The sequence below is a fragment of the Notolabrus celidotus genome, chromosome 16 (assembly GCF_009762535.1).
Source record: "Notolabrus celidotus isolate fNotCel1 chromosome 16, fNotCel1.pri, whole genome shotgun sequence".
Lineage (NCBI taxonomy): Eukaryota > Metazoa > Chordata > Actinopteri > Labriformes > Labridae > Notolabrus > Notolabrus celidotus.
Window position 1 is genome coordinate 29,054,101 of NC_048287.1, and position 21,866 is coordinate 29,075,966.

The 21,866-nt window shown below is 41.0% G+C and overlaps 2 protein-coding genes across 6 annotated transcripts in view; both read right to left on the minus strand.

Annotated features, from left to right (window-relative positions):
• The window catches only part of col11a2 (collagen, type XI, alpha 2), a 69,810-nt gene extending 64,017 nt beyond the window's left edge, over positions 1–5,793 (minus strand). Inside the window, exons 1-3 of the mRNA XM_034705718.1 lie at positions 5,687–5,793; positions 5,128–5,170; positions 4,787–4,848 (exon numbers count right to left, since the gene is read on the minus strand). The gene's annotated coding sequence lies outside the window, so the exon portion shown is untranslated. The remainder of the gene's footprint in view (positions 1–4,786; positions 4,849–5,127; positions 5,171–5,686) is intronic.
• Positions 1–21,866, minus strand: part of rxrba (retinoid x receptor, beta a) — a 27,512-nt gene continuing 5,646 nt past the window's right edge. For 2 of the 5 annotated variants that reach the window (XM_034705735.1, XM_034705734.1), the window contains exons 6-13: positions 18,747–18,767; positions 16,292–16,452; positions 15,925–16,054; positions 13,859–13,991; positions 10,131–10,166; positions 7,315–7,406; positions 7,054–7,159; positions 1–5,963 (exon numbers count right to left, since the gene is read on the minus strand). In XM_034705735.1, coding sequence (XP_034561626.1) covers positions 5,816–5,963; positions 7,054–7,159; positions 7,315–7,406; positions 10,131–10,166; positions 13,859–13,991; positions 15,925–16,054; positions 16,292–16,452; positions 18,747–18,767 — 827 coding nt within the window. In that variant the 3' untranslated portion in view covers positions 1–5,815. The remainder of the gene's footprint in view (positions 5,964–7,053; positions 7,160–7,314; positions 7,407–10,130; positions 10,167–13,858; positions 13,992–15,924; positions 16,055–16,291; positions 16,453–18,746; positions 18,768–21,866) is intronic. The other 3 variants (XM_034705738.1, XM_034705736.1, XM_034705739.1) reach the window with 3 other exon arrangements.

The window sequence follows — 21,866 nt, forward strand, 5'->3', positions numbered from 1 at the left end:
TTACAGTATTAAAACCTTTACTCGGACATGATACAACAAACAGAAACAAGATTCAGAATTAATGACTGAAAAATTATTCATATTTTTTTCTTCTTTCAATCCCCAAAGCACACAATAGTCAATCAACTCCATGTGTACGATGGAATATGACACAAACAGGACAAAGAACAGACACAAGAGAGAGACAGATATTTTTTTTTAAAAGAGTGACAGATTCCATTCTGATTTTACAGTTTTTGTATTTGTTTAATACTTTGTAATAAACAAAAGATGAATAGCATAATCTGAGAAGAGAAAGACGGGAAACAAGACAAAGAAACAGTGTGTGAAGTCTTTATGCGAAGAGTAAACAATTAAGGAAGATTCTAGATCTACTTTAAAATAGGTTTCGTCTTTATTCTTGATCAACAAAATGCGACCTGATCCAAGTTCTTTACGTCCCTGCTCTTCTCTGTAGGCAACCCTTCACAACTTGTTCAACTTCAAACACTAAAATCAACCTCCTGCTCAAAGAGGGCGGCCGTATCTATTTGATCCACAACATCAAATCCGTTCAGAATCTGTTCAGAGGGGTCTCCTGCAAACCAGACCTATGGAGGCCCTTGCACTGTGTCAGTCAGAGTTTGTCACTCTTGGTCTTAGAGACATGTACACACAGTGATCAGAAAACAGTTTGCAGTTGACCCGATCACAGAATAAACCCAATCAATCAAATGCAACTGAAGAAGAGCAGGTGCAGAGCTGTGCTAAGCTAACCCTGCTAAATCATTCCTTATTTGCATTTTTTTGTCATTTATGCATGTCCCGGTGTCTTGGAAACCAAAGTAGACGTTTTCAGGCCGGGGCACCCTGTAAAAAGCACCAATGCACAGCTTGAGCACCAAGAGGGGACCACACACTTGTCTACTTCACTCTCCAGTGACCAGTCCTCCCCTCTCCACACGAGCTGTCATTCCGTTCCTAATAGGGCCCCTCTTTAGTATGGACTACACAGGCCAAGGTTAGTGCACACACTCTAGTGCGACGCACAATAATCACAACATACATGAAAAAATCAAGCGCTGAGTGGCCCTGTATCCGAACGGCCACATCCGTAAACAGCTTGGCAGTGATAAATAAACCGGTGGGGTTGGTCTTTTCAGGCTGCATAGCACGCACTGCCTTATTGATCATGATGGGATGGGCCTTGGCTCCGGGGGGCCTGTGTTAAAAGGTAAAAATGCCGCCCTAACACCTCATCTATACAAGATGATCAATTCTTCAGTCACAGCCTGTGATCCATTTCAATAAAGCGTTTGAATTAATATCTTTATGTTTTTAAAAAGCGAGTAATTCCAAAATGTAACAAAGATGGCGACAACAATACTGCTACACAGTCAAAAGGTCACAGCATGCGTCTGCCTTGAGTGCACACGGTTGCAACGACAAACATTTGTGGGCAGTGCGATGCAATCTAGCAGTCTCCCATGGCAACTGCAGATTGTCGCTGCTCTGCCGTCAAGTAAAGTAAGCAAAGAGGGACACACGGCACTGAATCCCTTCCTTACAGCTCTCCAATGCTTGTCCCACGAAAAGCTTCACATCCTTTTCAAACAGTCCAAGAATCAAAGGTTTATTTTACAAGTCCATTCCGATGCGAAGCCCGGTAACTTTCAGAACACGCGGGTGAGTGTGTAAGCATTTCAATTTAAAGTGAAGCAGTGAAGACGGGGCGAAGCAATGAAAGAGAGGAGGCTGAGTTGTGTTAATAAAGCATCAGGTCAACAAACCAGTAAATCACCCCTCCAGCCTGACTCCTTTCCTCTGTGCATCCTTTCATTATTTCGCTTAAAAAAACCCATTCAACAGCGCTCAGCACGTCACAGCCAAAGCTTCAGTATCTGCCAGTCAAAAGGCATAGCTGCAGACAGACTCCACACGTGCATGAAAGCATACACGTGTGGCCACACATACCCGATTACAAATACCAAAAAACTGAAACACCAAGCCACCAACTGCTGCTAAAAGTATCAGCAAAGCTTAAGTGGTTTAACATACAGAGCCTGCAGTGACTGTATACTTTTTGATTTGCTCACTGTTTCTGTATATCATCCTCCAAACAGCCCAAGCTCATAGCAAAACCTACAGAAATGGCATAGCAAAACTGAAATGAACTGCTTTAATAAAGAGGGATGGGAATACCAGATTCTATCACTGCCAATTAATATGAACTTGTGTAACAGATGAGGCTAATCTGCACAAATACCAGTAACCAAATGCACATAATGCATGACATTTGTTTAACCATGTAATCACAATATGAATACTGTATACAAGTTGCATATTTAAATCTTTTTATATGTACTTTTCATATCAGCTAGTGGATCCTCCAGCACTTGACTGATACTGTAATTATTCCCATCCCCAGCTATACACATGTTGCAGTAGCAGCAGGCCAAAACATTCAAAAAAAGGAAGCTCCAAAAGAGAAACCTGCAGAGAGAGCTGCTGTGCAGCCACCCGAGCAGAGGATGAGATTATTCACTAAAGCACACATCCTAAAGTCAGCTCCTCTCTTAGGGACAAGGCAGAAAAGCTCATTTTGAGAAGCACTCACAAACCTCATCCCACTGACTGTCTAAGGACAGCTGATCTCAAAGCCTAATGGCCACAAAATCATTTCACTGCAGTCTCAAAGCTCAGACTACGAGTCTCATCTGCAGGAACTCAAGTTGCTAAAGCACTGAAACCACAACCCAACAAGCACAGTATCAGAAAGCAGGCAGATGTTGGTGCTTATCACCTAAAACGCTAGCTTGGCACCACCTTGCCCATCTCTGAGAAATAACACCTAAATGACGGAGCAGTGGTGCATGAGGGTCTGACTTTTCTTTTTTAAGAGGACCTCTGAAGATTACTTTGTCGATTTGGCTGTATGCATGGCTGGAGAAAAAAAAACTGAAACAACACCAAACTCTAAGGTTAGACCAACTTGCTGACATGCTAAACAAAAGCACCTGTCATACAGGTCACCTTACTGCCAGCCTCTACGTCCACATCACATGGGGGAGGCCAAGGATCCTCTCTGAGAAGATTTATTTGGACTATCTGCAAGGCAGGAAGCTCATTGCTCTTTCTAGTTAAAGTAGCTGGTGGACCCCAAAATGCAACAGCTACTTTCATTGCTTCACCAGCCAACTGCTGTCTAAAATACAAAAGACACTGGCTGTGCCTGATAGAATACAAAGACTTAGCAGCCACAGCCAAAATGTGCAAGCACTTAGCTGGTGTTCATTTTCCATTGTTTGGGGTTTGCAATAAAAAACAGGGGTCATAAAAAAACGAAAAGAAAAAAAACCTAAGCAGACCTGTTGGGAGAGTGGAGAATAGCTTACTGATTTGTCTGTGAACTTGCATACTGTGTTTGCATTGATGAACATGTGCAAGTGTTAAACTAAAAGGCTGTATTAGCTATTTAGCACCTGGTAGAGGACAGCTGTACCTCTTTCCTGTAACATGACACTGCAAAATGTATGTTCTAATATTCATTTAATAAATGTGGTAACTGTAAGAATGCTAAATATACCTCAGAATGTCAACTACTTTAAACACCTATGTAACAAAAATGGTAACAAATCTTTGTGTACCCCAGTATTGCTCACTTTTGAGCGGCGGATGCATTCATAGTTAACTGTTTATCTCCTGATGACGTGGTAGCTGCATTTTGGCCTTTCACTGCCATGCTTAAACTCAGTTGCCCAAATATTTCAATCACAGTAAATGTCAAGTGCCATTTCAATGAAATCCAGCCAATCAATCACTGAATACAATATCAAGCACTGGCATCAGTTGGTGCAAAAGCAGCTGTGAGGTGTGGTTTGGCCCTGGGCTCATTGACAGGGAGGCCGGTCTAATGATAACTTGACAGCTTGATATAGAGTTTGTAAATTTGTTAGTTTTTCATTTTTCACTTCACTAGTGTGAACAGGCTTTTTTTTTCTCCTGTGTTTTTTATTACTATTTACATCTACTGTACAAAAGTGGCAAGCGTTTAACCAATACACAATGAATCAAGCTTCCAAAGCTGCAGGTAGCAGGTGTAGGATTTCCATTATATAACACTGACTTATTTCATTATTGCATTACAATAAGAGACGCAGAGAGGTGCTTTGTGATTGAAACACCGCTTCATGGTTCATGACTGCTAGGAATCTATCAATGAGCTGTGGGCTAAAATACTGCAAATAAAACAAATTTCATGTTGACTGTACATCAACTAAAATGCATGTTGCACCAATGCCACTTCAGAGCATTTCATTCAAATACGTAATTTCCAATCTTTGGCGCTGATTTGCTTGGCACCATTATTTCTCTCTTTCACCTCTTTTCTGTAGAGGACAGAGTCCTGCTGGACAGAGAGGCCAAGCCTTAGACTTATTGATCAGACTTAAAACTCTGACATGGCCAATGAAAAACTGTACAGAACTATTCTGTAAGGAAGAGCAACATTTTCAAGAATAACAGACTTTCCATTGCACTGGGACATGCTAACATAGCTGCCTCCTGCCTGGATTTTCAACCATTAACTCTTAACAGTTTGTGTTAGTTCTTTCACTTGGTTGTAGCCAATCATGTATTTATGAGAAAATCCTACACACAGTACCCTCAAGGTCATCTTAGGTGTCTGAGAATTGATGGTCATTTCTAGGAAACAGCAACATTTACACAGTAACAACTCACAAAAGTGCATTTATGACCACCAGCAAAGGGAATATTTAGGGGTAGGGAAGGAAGGACTAACAAATACCATTTTGTTTTGCATGAAGCTGTTCTTTCTTTGAGCCTCAAGCTGTTGAAAATGCCAACCTGCTGCCAAAGTAGAGAAAATGATAAAATTAAAACTAGGAAAATAAATTCAAGTCATTCTTCTTTGCTTTACAAAGCCCGCTGTGCGCATCATGGTGGGAGGGACAAGGTTTGTCTGTTCAACAAAGTTCTCCCACTCCCCTTTTCCTGGATTTCAATGCCTTGGAAAAAGCTCTCATTTCATGAGTACAGTACTTCAAAATAGAAACTTAAACAAGTTTCAGCATGAATATTGAAGAAAGCATAAAATATTTAAATGTTTGCGTGATTTGATGAACTCACTGGGAAGGTGTTACTGCCAGTCTGTCATGGGACACCTCCCGCCCTAAAAGAAGTGAATTTTTCATGAGGACATTTGATTGAAATGCTACGCACCTGATTTTCAAGCTAAAACCATACATGAATAACTAACAGACTACTGATGAATACAACATACAGAGGTGCAGCTAGCAGTGTAACTAAGTAACCCAAGTAAAACAGGGGAAGTATATCAGTTACGCAGAAGCAAAAACCCACTGAGAGATGAAGATGTGAAAACTGAAGGCTAACTTAAAATTAAGACATGAACTGTAGCAGTGTGATTAAAAAGGGATGAAATCCATGAGTCAAACCCCTGTGCAGAAAAACAAGATATGGAAAAGGTGGTGAACATGTGTGTGTGTGTGTGTGTGTGTTTGTTGGCATACTTTTCAGAAAGCCATTTTATGTAAGTTCATGTATTCAAGCTAAGATCTGAGTGTGTGTGTGTGTGTGTGTGTGTGTGTGTGTGTGTGTGTGTGTGTGTGTGTAAAGTTAATTAGCCAGTGACAGAGAATATGTGTGTGTGTGTGATAGCCAGTACATTGAAACCAGCAGGTGCTGCAGTTAAGTGTGGCTCAATGAGACGAGCCCATGACCCAACATGGGGTGACGTGTTGGTAATCCTGGTGTGCACCAGGTCCTGACCGGAAAAGAACCGAACCGGGCCCCCCTAGGTGAGCTGGTGAGGAGCCTCAAGCATCTCCATCAGGAAGGTGTCAATAGGCGTGTCACCAATCAGTTTAAAGAAGAACAGGTGCTCCAGGCACTTCAGGCCAATGGAGCGCAGTGCTGGGAGCCGGAGGAGGAGCTTTGCAAACCTGGATGACAAAAACGAGAATGAGAAGGACAGCAAAGCGAGAAATGACTACAAAATCTGTGAGTTATGTAAGCTGAAAAAAAGAGTTCAGAGGATATATTAGGAAAGGAAAAGAAATCTCTAAGAAGGAATTTGTGTGGGGTGAGATTGATCGCAGAACTGCCAAACTAAATATCACAGTAGATTATTAAATCTAACACTGAACAGGTTAATTTATGTCCTTACATTTTCTCCAGAAAAGGATCTATCACAACTGGTCCCTCATATTTCTCCACTATAAATGTAATTTTAAATCTGTGAGGGTCAGTCTAGTCAAGTATGTGACTTTTTTGTCCCCCTTTACTGCCCTATGCAATCTAGGGGTCCAAATGGGCCGTGCCCTTAGCCTGGACCAGCGTGTAAATAGTTTGGTTTGTTCTTCTTTCCATCACTTAACAAATATCGCCAAACTCAGACCTTTTGTGTCCACAGCTGAGCTAGAAACGATTATTCACACTTTTGTGTCATCTCATCTGGATTACTGTAACTCTCTTTTCACATGTCTTAGCAAGGCTTCCCTGAACCGCCTACAAGTGGTCCAAAATGCTGCTGCTGCTAAGCTGTTGACCAAATCATCTAAAAAGGTCTCATGTTACTCATATCTTTACACTGGCTTAAAGTTAGATATAGTAGGATACAGTTTAAAATTCTTGTTGTTGTGTACAGAGCACTCAATGGTCACTCTGGAACCGTCTCCAGAACTGAGAACTGTGGACACTGTTGACAGATTTAAAAAGCAGTTGAAGACCTCTCTGTTCAGACTTGCCTTTATTTAATCTGTCATGTTTTTGTATTTAATTGCAATCTCTGTTTTGCCTTGTAACGTTTTTCTTTTGATGTTGTTGTAAAGCACCTTGTGACCTCTGTTCTTGAGAGGTGCTCTTTAAATAGTCTTACTTTAACAGCTTTGTTGAAGATAACACTGTATATAAAAGCAAAGCAGCAACCAATCAATCACACTTTGTGGTTTTGGAGTTGCTCAGGATGGGTTTTTCAGTATTCACAGCCAACAACCTCACCTCTGACTTGTTCATTTGTGTGGTAAAGCCTACCTGCCCTGCTGATCCGGATACTTCTGTTTGCAGTAAGACTCGAGGGACGCGTACACCCTCTCTCTCAGGAGCTCCACCTCACTGGGGTTGGACAAACCCTTGGCATCTTTATGTGACAACACAGAACATTCAAATATCACTGAGCACAAACAGAAACACTTTCTATGTGTCTCGGTTAAAATATTAATTTCATTATAACACACTTTTCTCTATTTAATGACCCCTTCCACCTTGAGTGCTAACTTCTACCCGTTTGCATACCTGGGTTGAAGAGGATGATGGCTCGAAGGCAGCCTAGCTCTGTCTTGTCCATTTGCATGTCTCTCATTTTGCTTACTAGCTCTGTCAAAACCCTGCAGGAAGGACAGGATAGGAAAGGAAAGAAGAAGAAAAGAGAAGAGAGGAGGACATGCCAGATAAGGGCAGAGAGAGGGAGCAAGGAAGCATGGGAGAATAAGGAGATAAGAGAGAAGGGAGCAGGAAAGCAATAAAAAAGAGGGAGAAACGGAGGGAGTGACACAGTAAGAACAGTGTGGGGCCAGACTCCATGATCAAATTATTAATAATAGTAACTTCTCAGAGCAGTGACTTTCTGTCCAAACAAGTTAGTGCATGGCTGAACTTCTGGTTCTGCAGAGAAAAAAACACAAGTTAAAATTGCTGCTGCCGTTAGATGCCAAGTCCTGTCTGTGGTGGATCCTGGTCTTTGTTTGTGAACGCTGTGACGTTAAATCCTACGCGGATGACTTACAGAACAAAGGACGGTGTGTAAGTCAGAGTTTAAGGTTCTTGGGCTAAGCATATATTTTATATCAATCAAACCCTAAAACACACTCATCATTTAGAAAAACCTAACCCCGACAGAAATCAATAGATATGCTTTTTTTTAATCCTTTATTGACTCACATGTATGGCTCTGCTTGAAATACACTGATCAGCCATAACATTATGACCACTGACAGGTCAAGAGAATAACATTGATCATCTTATTACAAAGACACCTATCAGTGAGTAGGATATGTCAGGCAGCAAGGGAACTTTTCGTCCTCTAAGGTGATGTGTTGGATCACAGGAAAAGTGGTTGACCGTGAGGATTTCAGAGACTATAACAAGAGGAATCAGAGCAACTAGGTCAAAACTGCAGATTCTGGAGTGTTCCCGGAGGGAAAAAACCCATGAACCGGAAACAGGGTTATGGGAAACGAAGGCTCATCGATGTGCGTGGGACGCTAAGGCTGTCTCTGTGATCCGATCCAACAGAGGCGCTCCAAGTTAATGCTGGTTCTGACAGAAAGAGCACACAGTGCATCGCCAATGGGGCTGCCTGCTGTGAACCTGAAGTATATTAGGCAGGTCGTCATAATGTTATCTGATAGGTGTAATTTAAGGATTCAAACCCTATTCATCTATTTTATTGAGCGAATAAAGCGAGATAAACGTATGAATGACGCAAATCTGTGATTGGTTTAACGCGTTACTCATTTCATTCGCTTATTGGGGAGAGTTGAAAAATCTGAGCGTCATGCTGCATGGCCAATCAGCATGGAGATCCTTGGATGACATATAATACGAAGCAAGAACCAGAGGAGCTTCATTCACCTGTTTTTCTGTTTTTCGTTTTTTTTAATCGGACATGGAACAAAAGGAGCTTGCTTGAAGAAAAGTGAGCGAGGAGGTTGGATTATTCAGTAAACTGTGAAACCTGCTACCAGTTGTTCCAGCAGGATAGCACCGTACCAATTTACAAAACAAGCCTATCTTTGGGTACTTGGTACACGAGTTACTTGCGCAAATAAGGCGAGTAAACATAACAAAGGCTTCCTTGAACCTTGAAAACTGTCTCATGTTGGAGTGGGCCACCAGTTAGGTACACATCTTCTATGCACAATTTTTAACTTGTTCAACCTCAGACTTAAAGAGAAAATTGATACAAGAAACCAAAGAGGACTTAAGAGACTAAATGATCCTGATTTGAGAGCAATATTCTTCATATTTTCCATAGTTTTTCTAATTGCTCCAAAAACCTTGAAACATAAAAATGTGAAGCAGGTATCCTGTTATTCAAAACAGGGAGTGAAATCAGCAGAATTAAAAGATGGCCCTGATAGATTCAATAGTAAGGGCTCATTCTACCGTCTTATTAACGTATTGAAATGTTTTCAAGTCGAAGGTGTTACAGAGCTTCATCAGACTTGTAGAAGAATACTCGTTCAAACGTCAGCTTGGACTTTCAAGGATTGGTTTGATACCCAAACTTCAAAAACAGACTCTGCTCATGTGAAGGTGAAAGAGACGAGGACGTGAAGGTGAGAGAGACGAGGACTACGCAGACCAGAAGGAGAGGGTTCAGAGGTGACGATCATCCATCAAATTTAAATAACCACCAGATTTTCATGATGTGGACCGATATTAACAGGCATTGCACAAGCCCAGGTTAGAGTCCAATCAAGGTCCCACACAAAAAAGCACAGTGAATATGTTTAAGTTCTAAGAGAAGGAGAACAGGAGCCACTTTTAGTGTGAATCCAGAGTGGATCATGAGTATTGTAGTGAAAAAGGATGAAACTCAGAAGACTCGGCAGTGAATCGGGCGTCTATAAACAAACTAAGCCAACTGTGTATCACAGCACACTGCAAGACAGTGCTTTGTCATACAAACACACCCCACCATTAATTACCGTAGAAAGCTGGTTTCAAGAAAGCAGCTAACATATTTGATTTTCTCATTATGGTCTGTCAGACATTGGTTCGTAAAGAGGAGGTATCGTCAATGAGCAGGAGATGAAAAGTGTTCTGCAGGGGATTGAATGAGACCTTCAGCAGTCAAAGCACAAATCTAGAAAGGTGCTGAATCCAAAGTCAAAATGCAGTGCTAGCCTTTGCCATTTGATTGATCAGGTAAATGGTTCAACTCGATGTGTTTAACATTATCTCATGTATCGCAAACCGATGGCTTCTGCAAAAGCTGTGAAAAATCCCGAAAAGCAGTGGCCTCAAAGCTGTGGTTCTGTGTTTGTGTAAAAGTTGATTCAAGAGGAGGGGTTTCAGAAAAAGTGTTTGTGTAGTGGAGTAGTTACCTGTCAAATATGGCCCCAACCTCGGCATTGTGCGCCCTGTGTATTCAATCACAATGTGTTATTACAATGTCATTACACAGTTACATTGTTATTACAGAATTGTGTCCGACTGGTAACTTCTTCAGCTGACAGACACTTGATGCATTCAAATGATTTCACATTGTGAAACTGTGGTGTTAAGAACTGCTTTTAGGGACATTTAAAACTTCTTGTTAAAAAAAGGTTTTCAAATTGTCCACATCAAGTCTGGACTACAAGTCTGCTGGATTTTGTAGCTTTCTCTAACTTGAAGCAGGTTTCGCCTAACTGTGGCTGTTTTGTAAAAAACAGAGGCTAAGAGTGCAAAATACAACGTTTAAGAAAACGTACACGACAGAAAAATTCAGAATTCAATCACTGAGGAAATAGCAACACAGAAAACAATTTCAGAAAGCAAACAATAAGAGAATAGAGGTTTTAACTTTGTCATTCTTAAAAGCTGCTGAATGGCTACCTTCTTACTCAAAGTATGAACAGAAAAAGGAGAGGTGCGCTTGGTTTTTGCTTGTTGCAACTGTGACAGGGTGCCAAACTTTTCTTGCTCATGGGTATGACAGCACACCCTTTTGCTACAAAGAGAAAAAAAAAGTGAGAAAATTGGAGTTTTCTGAAATGTTGTGTTTTCTCAAGTTTCTATTCTTCTGGAGGAAGTTGTTGCTCTTGTTGCTCTGATACATTGTCTTGTTAAAGGTTGTAGTGTTTTGCACTTCAGGGTCAATCTAGTAGAAAGCTCACCTCAACTTATGCAATACAGAACTGACCTTTTCCTCATTACACCCTCCCTGATAGAATATGATTCAGTTGCTTCAAACAGATGCTGATGCAAAGCTGAAACACAAGCCTGCTGCTAGGAGAGAGCAGTGCCATGAGAAAAATAAGATGTATCAGAAAAAAAATCAGTGAGCCGTATGCCATGAGCCCAGTTAGCTTGCCTTAGACTCAAGTAGATTTAAGAAGCAGAATTAACCCTTTATAACAATGTAATTACTGTGTAATTAACAGTGAATTGACACATTGTGAAGATGTTGGGGTTTCACATTCATTTAGGATTAAGAGATTTTCGAGATGATAATACATGAACAGCTCAAAGCAGCTGGAACTTAGTAGAACTTACTGAAGTTATATACTCTGCATTATGCTATAACATCCCATTATTACATGAACCAGCACAGTATGAAGCCTGATTAACACTTGAGGAGCCTACATATATCACCTACAGCACTGTGAGTATTTAAACTTTTGCACCTGTGTCCATGTGGACGTCAATTTCACTGCCAAACCCCTAGTTGGCAGCACAGCCCCCGTGCCACTATGCAGAGCTTCATAGAGCTTCTAGATGTACTTCAAGAAACAGAGTTGCAGCCGATAAATCTTCAACATCCGTCACTCCTGCTTAATTTGCTACAATGCACCAATGTATGCACACACAGTACACCAACAGACTGACCGGCTTTCAGCATTCTGAGTTTCCTTTCATGGAGAAACCAACAGGCTGCAGCACCTAGCTACGAGCTAACACCGAGCAGTTTCCTCTGTGGTTCAGTCAGAGCTACCAGCTGTTTCTAAGACCTGTCAGTGGTGTGTTGCTACGTTTCTGGGGAGATTCAGGCTAAGCTAGAGTGTATTAGGGGTGTAACGATACATTGATGTATTGATTTATATTCATATGATCCGACTACATTGATCTGTGCTCGGCAAGTTGACCTTCCGGTCAACATATATCGATCTAACATCGTTTTAAAAGGTAATAAATCGATTGTATGGATACTAGGAACTAACACATTGGATTTAAGCACGGCAGACTTTATATGGATTTGGTTTTTTTTTGCACTTTTAATGATAAAGACGTTAAACATTACTCTATTCCGGCTGCCTGTCTGTCACGTCATCGCCACTCGTCAGCAGACAACAAAACATAGCATGGCGGATGGCAGAGGAGAAGCCGGCGAGCGAGAAATTATCAAGCCACCATTGAGGTCCAGTGTGTGGAAACACTTTGGCTTTTGCAAAGACGGACATGTTCTAAATAAGTCGCTCCCTGTTTGTAGGATATGTAAAGGTCAAGTAAAGAACCACGGCAACACCACAAATCTATCCAACCACCTACTAAGGCGCCATGGGATTTCACACAACGCCGACCACCCAGGCGACTCTTGCAGCGTTCCAAGGTAACATCGGCTCTGCAGAAGCCTCAGGCCTTGCCAGCATGTTTAGTCAGAGACTAGGACAAAACTCGGCTTGGGCGAAAAACATCACGGCAACAACAGGACTGTCCAGTATCAAGGTGTTTCTTTCACAGTCACACTGGTTGAATTTTCGGCTAAAAAGTTACTGAATCGATTTCAAATCAATGAATCGTTTCGGATCGTATCGTTCTAAATGAACCAACATCGTCCTTTAATCGTATCGGCAACCACGAATCATGATACGAATCGAACCGTTGTTGAAAAGAATCGTTACACCCCTAGAGTGTATGTTACGGCTGTTCGTTCACTGTATGGAGAAGTACTAATCAGGCTCAAGACCAATAACAAACTGAAACAACAGTTAACTTCAATCAATAACAAATCTGCTCTACGTGTATTTCTCTCTGGTTTTAAATGAAATGTCAAAAGATTGTTATTTCCTTTCTCAATTAACAGTTGATGGTTAATGGAGTTATACAGAAGGCTGTAGAGGCCATAAGTGTGGTAGGTTCTGCTGCTGTCACAGGAGTGCGAATGACGAATTTAAGATAACGAACAATATCTAACAGAGTACGAGTCTCTAAACTGAGAGAGTACATGTGGCCACCAATCATAAAGCAGCCAGTATCAACACAGAAGGCACGGTAATATACTACAGACCTGGGGTCACTCATGTTTGTTATTATTTTAAATCACAGCCTAACTTTTTACATCAGGACAAGATCACAAAATACCTTCTAGATAACATTGAAATAATACACTAATGGCCTCTACAGTGTTCTGCACAATAATGGGATGTAACTATCTATGAACTTATTTTAAAGTTCTTCAAAGTACACTCTGTTATGTGTTAAGAAGTTAGTATTACACATTAGCCAGCCATTATTGTGTTATCAAATGCTGCGATATGTGCTTTGCCACTGGGAGTGTATTTGTGAGAGCATGCATGTCTAGGAGTAAGCATTAGTCACCAGCCTCCGCGGCATGCGCTGTCACCCTACAGGCAGTGCTACAGAAGCGACGTCTCTCAGACAATCACAGCCAACACAGAACACAGCAGCTGCAGCCAGGTAAGAGATGAAGATGCAGAATCTTTACCCAAATCGCTGATCCAGCTAAACCTCAATAATGTGCGTTAAGATTACGAGAAAGACTGTGACTATTAAACCATCACAGAATAACTAAAGGAGAGAGTTCTTTCTTTCATCAGCTCTCTTGTCAGGGCTGAGGTGGATTTACAGGGGGAACTTGAGAGGTAATTGTGGATTTAGATCTAGCCTTTTGAGGGTTGATATATTTTAAACTAAGAGTGGGTGGTCCTAATACTGGGTGGAAGCAGATCTATTCTCTACACACGTCAGATTTCAAAGGGGTGTAGAAAGTCCTCTGAAAAAGCATTCCCATCCCTTTATGCTACAGAATATATAGCATGTATTTAACACATTTGGCCCTCCCAAGTTTGGCCTCAAAATGTGTGTTTGTCACAGGGATAATGTGTATTACCTGTCAAAGATGGCTCCAACACCCGCGCTGTGTGCACTGTTCCTGTGGACATGCAGGCCGGTGGCCAGTAAGATCCCGTCCTTCACCGAGATGGAGCGATGAGAGAACGATGCAATCAGGAGTTCATTCCAGCCTGTTGAAGAGTCAGTGTCTCAGTAACTCTGGTGAATCAAAATGTCTAATTTTCAAGTATTGCACTTTTTGAAAATGTCTGATGCATGATGGGACAGAATTTTGCTGGCACTCATTAAGCAAAGTTATACTTTATTCACCCCCTGTTGTTATTTTGAGCATGGAAACACTTAATCATCAACCAACAGAAACATTTCACAGTATTACGGCTCTCAAAGGCAATAAAAGGTTTCTATTCTTGATCAACTCCTATAGCAGTTTGCATCTCTTGTGTGATCTTGTCTTTCCTGTGTGATACAAGCGGCAACTTCCGGCCGCGAGAATTGAGGCCAATGCAGAAGTGTTAAAAGCTGCAGTTCATTGAGGATCCGCTTGAGGCTGGCTCCGGAAGTACCGGAAACCACATACACACAAATTCAAAAAGAAAATCTTTACAGCAGAAATAAACATGTTTACAGCCTGGTACAAAAGACGAGTGTAGTCGGGATAGTTCATTTCTTCTTGGCACACACTGTACGGGGGGTGAATTTTTTCATAACGCGGCAATTTCGAAGATATTATGATTACGAGTTTTCCATTAGGAGAAGCACAGCTGACTTGATTGACAGGCGGGAACACTGCAGCTGTTGGTGAGGAGGCTCAAAGCCCGCCTCTTTACCTCAGACTAGCTCCACAGCTGTTATGTTGAGTTCAACATTTCCAATATGGCTGCCGCCGCCAATAGGCCTCCAACAGCGCTTCAGAAACATATTGGTGACGTCACGGATACTACATTAATTATTTATACAGTCTATGGTGTGATATCACAACTCAAGAAATCTTGAAATGTAACATGATTTGAACAAACAAGGAGGTGGACAGTGGAGATCTTAACCCAGAAGAGTAGATGGCATCTCATCTGTTTACCCCTAAAATCAGGCAGACTCAAAGTCATTGTCTTCAGGAATCTTAGAGCCATCATATTAAAGAAATGTTGGTTCTTAGTTTTGTGTAAGACAAATACAAGTATTGTATCATGTTTAGGGATGCACCGATCCGATCCTGGTATCGGATATCGGCTAGATCGGACTCAAAAAGCTAGATCATTTATTGGTGACAAAGGGCCGATATATAATGCCAATCCATATGACAGATCTATTCATCTCAGTTCTATGCTTTTCTGTGTTTACAACACCCATGTGCGTCTCCTACGTCATCAGCGCCAGCCGGTCTGTGCATTTTTGCCCGGAGGAGCATGATGGAGGATAACTACAGAGGCTCTGCAGTTTAAGTGCATGTCACGCTTCTTTTACTAACAACTCCGCCGGAAACTTGCAACATGTGCAGCGGTAATGTTTTGACGGATGGCAGTCCCGCTGAAAAATATAATGGAAGCCCAAAGGAAGAAGTTTACGTCAGCTGTAGCCTACTGCAAAGAAGGAAGAAACCTTCTATTAATGGATTCAAAGTGGGAAAAAACTGACAGGTTAGTGGATTTTATTGTTCCAGATCCTTGAAATTGAGGGATTCCAGCCTCTGGTTCAGCACTTGAAACCCAGGTACAGTTCACCATCAAGTCAGAAAAGCCTGAAGTTGCCAAAACATGATTCTATCCTCACATTAAGGAATAGAGATTGTTAAATCAATACCAGGATCGGATCGGCTAGTATCGGTATCGGCAGATACCAAAGCCCAGGTATTGATATCGGTATCGGGACCTAAAAAGTAGGATCGGTGCATCCCTAATCATGTTGGGCCGGAGAATTTGTCCCATATAAGCTCCAATCAAAATAAAACACTCATTTTGGAAGGGGATGGCATAAAGAAAAAATATGTTACAATTATTGTTTTTAAATATATTACACAGTGATGCAAGATTTTGTCCGTGCTGTTGACCTTTCGAGCCAGCTAACCACCTGTTCATTACTCCCTCTCACGTGTAACGGAGGACGTACCTGCACGGAGCAGGATGACCTGGTCATCCAGGGGCAGCTCAGAGAAGTGAGGGATCCTCTTGGCCCACTCCACCAGGGTGAAGAGCTGCTTGTCTGCTGCCTGGCAGATGTTGGTGACGGGGTCATTGGGCTGAAGGGAATACATTTAAAAGATTCATTATTTTGTCAAATAAATTCTCTAGCCGGAGAAGCAGCCTGCAAAAACATGAGCTCAATTATATAGTTGAATAATGCTGCATATTAATGAACTTGAAATGTCCCTGTGTGTCCAGTAATTACCTCTCAGGTAATAAGAATGTAGTTTAAAAATAATTAATTATTACACAAATCCCTACATGATAAGACAGTTTGTGGTTTCACTACTCACAGAGCTGCCGCCTGAACTTCCATCAGCATGAAGCTCGGTCTTCTGCTCCACGGCCATCTCCGCATCTAAAATCTTCTCCACCGGCATCTCCTCATTCACCGCACTGGTTGACTCCACCTCGCCCTCTCGCTCCCTGTTCCTCTGCCGCTCTTCCTGAACAGCTGCAGGACAAGGGATTGGGGATAGAAAGACAGGGGCACAGAAGAAAACAATTAAGGACAAGAAAGAGAAGGAAGAGATGTGCAAACGCAGAGGGGATTTATGGGGATTGAGGACCAAAGGGTTTTGGTTGGGAAAAGGAAACAGTGGAGAACATAATTATAGATAATGGGATATACAACAAAAAATAGAATATATAAGGTATTGGAGGAAGAAATGAGAGGGGTGAGAGGACAGATGTGTAGAGTGGGGATACATTAAAAAGAAGCAAAACAGACAACAATAAAACAGAGAGTTACAATACTAAGTCTAAAAGTTGAAACCTTAGCCAGACTGAACCTTTCAGGAAATTTGGTTCATTCTAAATTTTATTTTAGTGTGCAGAGTTTCTTTTGATTTCTAACCCAGATTCAAGAAACAAGGTGACATCTGGTTGATGTTAATTCAATGAACACAACACTGTGCCATCCTTGAGAAAAACTAAATATAAAAGAAGTTTAAGGTAAATATTTTGCATTCAAAATCTGTCAGAAGTCAAAATACAAATCAATAGACATGAACTGAGGTTATATAAGAGGCGTTTTCAGTCAAAATCATCCCATACAAGCCAGAAACAATTATTATTAGTGTGGAATACTGAATGAGTGTGAATAAGAATGATTTGACTCCTACAACTTTCACCAAAAACAAGCTTAACAGCTAACAGACACTGCAGATAGTTGCAGAATGTGTATGTGTGTGTATTTCTTTATTTTTTTAGCAGAAACTGAATTTGAGCCCTGAGGAAAATTGTGCCTTCAGTATGGATTAATTCATGATTCAAATGCACAATGTTCCTGAAAGGGGCTGTGCTAGCAGCATGAATCAACTGTGAGTCATTTTCAGGGCAGAGCATGTTGTCTCTTATTTGGTTAATTGAATGTTAAAAATGAAGAACTTTATGGAAACATTAAAGAAGATGCTTAAAAGGTTTATGTAAAAACATGGCGCCCTTTTAACCTGAAATGCTAGAGTTACACCCTTAATTTACCTATGTTATACTTCTTTAGGTGTCAAGTGTAGTCTGAGGTATGCTGGTTTGTTTAGTACAGAGTGATCTTTTATCTAATATTGACAATATCCATCCATCCATTTTCTTCCGCTTATCCGGGGTCGGGTCGCAGGGGTAGTAGTCCAAGCAAATTGACCCAGACATCCCTCTCCCCGGCGACACTTTCCAGCTCCTCCTGGGGAATCCCGAGGCGTTCCCAGACCAGGCGGGAGATATAATCCCTCCACCGCGTTCTGGGTCTACCCCGGGGCCTTCTCCCAGTTGGACGTGCCCGGAACACCTCTAAAGGGAGGCGTCCGGGAGGCATCCTTATCAGATGCCTGAACCACCTCAGCTGACTCCTTTCGACAATATATTGTTTAGAGTATATATTTAGCATCTACATACCCACAAAGTTTATATGGATACTTGTGTATGTAGTGAATGTATATAAAGGTTGTGTGATATGTTGCTCTGTCCCCGCTGCGCTCCCACTGTCTTTGTTTCATGTTCATGTTTAGTTCTATTTACAGAATGTTATGTCATCCTATTGGTCCCATATGTATGTATGTTTGGTTGATAAAAAAGAGAAAAACTTAATACAATGAAAATTATATATTTAAAAACAGAAGATGCTTAAAAAATGTCTCTCTTACTGCAGTCTGAATGTACTTTCAAACATAAAGCATAAAAAGAGGAAAACCTTGATTTCCATCTATTCGATACCAGCAGTAATCTGATCAATGTGTTTGTACTTGATTTAGAAAATAGAGAAGCACACCAGCGGTCACAAGTCTATAAGAGTGTTTGTGACAAAAAGCTGCCGGCTTGGAAGCTAAGACCGGTTTGAAACATCTGTGTGAGAAATTCAATGAACACTTTTAATTCCTCCTTCAAGCATTAAAGTATCTTCATACATAGAAATTAAAATGACTGTTCCTGAAGTGGAACTGGTCTGTGGCTTATTGTTGTTGGTTTGTCCTTAATCCACAGCACCATGGTGAGAATAGACAAACAATAACTTTACAGTAAATCAGGTTGATCATTTCAAGGAGTGTGCATACTAAGCAAACTTTCCTTGATCAATAAAGGTTAAAAAAACATGTGCAAGTGATTCAAGACTGGCACTGATTCACCTCTGAGTACTGGCAACCAGCTATGGAAAAACGCTTTCAACTAGCTCCTTCTCATAGATATGCAATATCTCTCTGCTTCTGGCTCACTCATACAGGCACAAACACACTCCTCCCTCCCTTCCCTCCTTACATCTGTCGTTGATCTCGGCCACTACAGAGGGAGGGGGAGAGACGGAGAGGAAACAAAAAGAGGCAGAGAGGGGAAAGGGGGTTAGTGTTTACAAGGCTTACCCACCCCCATCTCCCTCTCTATCACTCTGTTCTTTCTCATTCTCTGTCCTCCAGACTGATACTACCACCTACTGATGCTTTTACCTGCATCTATAGATCCGGTTCAAGACATTTAGCGTCATAGAAGACGTTAAAAAGTCTAGGAATTTTCAGGAGCTCAATCCTTGAAATGTTCTATAGTCACTTGTTCACACACATTACTCACAGTGTGTATTTTTCCTGTCCATTGAGGAGATAGAGGGCGAGTTTTGGGGGTCAAGACATGACATCAAAAGCACGTTGAGAAACACTTACAACATGGAAGCTGACGAAAGCAACAAAGACCTATGGTATGATGACAGTTCATTTATATCAATGCTATGTGTAAATGCATGCAAACACCTGTCTTCAAAATGATTCTCCTTCTTAAACTTCAGCCTGTTTTGTGGAACTCTCAGGGGTTCGCATTGGTCAAATGATATTAAGGTAATCGCCTCCTCCGACTTACTTGTGTTAAATTTTCCTGAATGTTTCCTGCTGCTCTCAGATCAGCTTGGTGTAGAAATTTACGAGGAGGTGGCGGGAAAGTTTGTGTCCAGTTTGGAATGAAAATGTCGGCCTGATTTTAGTTTTTAGTTTCCATTAATAAGCCCTGTCTATATGTGGATCAAATTAAGTTCAACATTTCATAATGTGACTGGATGTCTTAAAAAAATGTTACTCTAACACCCCCAAACAAAAAAAAGCCAATCCAGAGTCAAAATTGAAGCATAATTTAGAAAACCCTGTAAGCCACAAGCCATACTAAGGCTTTGTTCTTACTGATGTATCAAGCTTTGAAATGTAACTTTAAACCAGGTTGCAAAGTTCACAAATGTTAGATTGTCTTTTAATAAAAATGAGTAGCATGCTCTTTATTTGACGTCAAACAACTATTATGCCAGTGTTAAAGGCCCAGAAACACAGAACTGTACATTTCAATCAGTATTAGAGCCGAACGACTTAATATTGCAAATGCGATTTAATATGCGATTCTTCTTTCAAGGTCCTCTCCTCATGTATTTTTCAACAAACACAAGCAATAAATCAATCTGTATTATAATAAACAATATCAGGTTGAATTAGGGATGTACATTGTAAGTATTTTCCGTGATCGATTATTGGAAATGTTAACGATCAAATATTGATTAATTGATAAAAAAAACATTATTATTCTTACGTCAAAAACAATGCCAAATATGTTGTTTTACCCGTAAATTATATTTTCTACAGCAACAAAATGCAAGTAACTGAGTGTCTTGAATACGGGTATATGTTTGACACGCAGAATATCAGCGATCAGGCTCATTAAAATATTCTCCGCGGACATAATCTTATAAAGTGAAGGCTGAGACTACTAACAGATAAGTGCTTCAGACTCACAGTGTCCAGTTTTCTGTCTCCTCGTTCTTATTGAGAAAAATAAACGTGTATTCGGTCAGGTGTCAGCCGGGAACGCAACCGGGTCAGAATCAGTCCAGCGGCAGAAAAGCTCAGACGGCTCTGATGTTGCTGCTCTGCAAACATAGCGTACCTGAATTTCCCACCTGTCTGTTGCCTTCGTATCCAAAGGTGGAAATGTCCTGTTTAAAGCTGTCAACCTTTGTGTCTGTGTAGTTTTTGGTAGCAGTTTTGTATTGATCCTCTTTAAAAAAGTTCACGTGGAGACCTGACGCACAGCCGCAGCCGCCAGCTGAGCGTCTCCGCTGTGCGCAACACCTTTACCAGCTGATTCACATCTAAACATGCTTTAAACTTAAAACACCTCCCTGATAGATGAGTGTAATATGAGACATGATGTTTCTTTCACATGACGGAAAATTGATAACAAAAAGTAATTTCTTAACAATCAATTAATCGATAATCGATTAATTGTGGTCATCCCTAGATTGAATTGTTCTTTGTTATAGGCTAGGCTTATGTTAAGATAAAGGCAAATTAAGCATGAATTAATATGAAAGACGGTTTATTTATCTACTTGAATTACAGTTGTAAACTTACTAAATACTTGCAGTCTTGTAAGCGTTCACCACAACTACTTAAAAACATTCTGCCAAACAAGTGTTTTAAGTTTAAAGCATGTTTCGATGTCAGCTGACTGGAGGTGTTGCAGAGGAGACGCTCAGCTGGGGGCTGCGGCTGAGTGACAGTTCTCTTTTTTTCTCCGCCGCCGGACTGATTATGACTCAGTTGCGCTCCCGGCTGACACCTGACCACGTAAACATGCTCATTTTTCTCAATAAGAACGAGTAGGAAGAAAACTGGACACTGTGAGTCTGAATTATGTTTCTGTTCAGTTGTCCTGTTGCAGTAAATCCACATGATGTAGTCTGAGTCTTCACTCTATGACTCTGCGTATAAGCCTGCTCCTCACGTTGATATTCAGCGTGTTAACATTTTGAACACCTCAATATGATCTGTAGCTGTTTAATACCGTCAGTTATATACATTGTGTTGTGAAGGAAATTTTGATTCAGGGATAAACGCATTTGGCATTGTTTTTGACATGGAAAACGTTAGCAGGTTCTGCACAATACCTGTCGTTGCGCAGCCAAAATACATCCACACAACGGACGTGCTGCCCCTCTTTGGTACTAAACTTTCTGCAGTGTCACTTTCTGTGGAGCCTGGGGCCATTGTGCGACAGGTTAAAGCGTAACAATGACTTCTCTCCCTGCTCTGCTACGCTCCGCTCTGCTCGCAAGTCATGTTGAGCAGTCATATCGTGATTTCTAACTGCAAATGCAATTAATCGTTCAGCCCTAATCGATATCATGACTTATGAGTGTGCAGACTTTCAATCTGTTTTTTGTTACTGAGCTTTAGTTGAGTGCTTTTGAAACCAGATTGGGAGTGGGGATCAAGTTGCTTCAAGGTGAAATCAAAAGCTTACATTTACATCATGAAGGGTTTTCTGTTGGCTAATAAGACACTTAGTAAGTAAAACTTCTTTTAAAATAAAATAATATTCTTTCATTCTTTTGTGTGAAAATGCATTTTG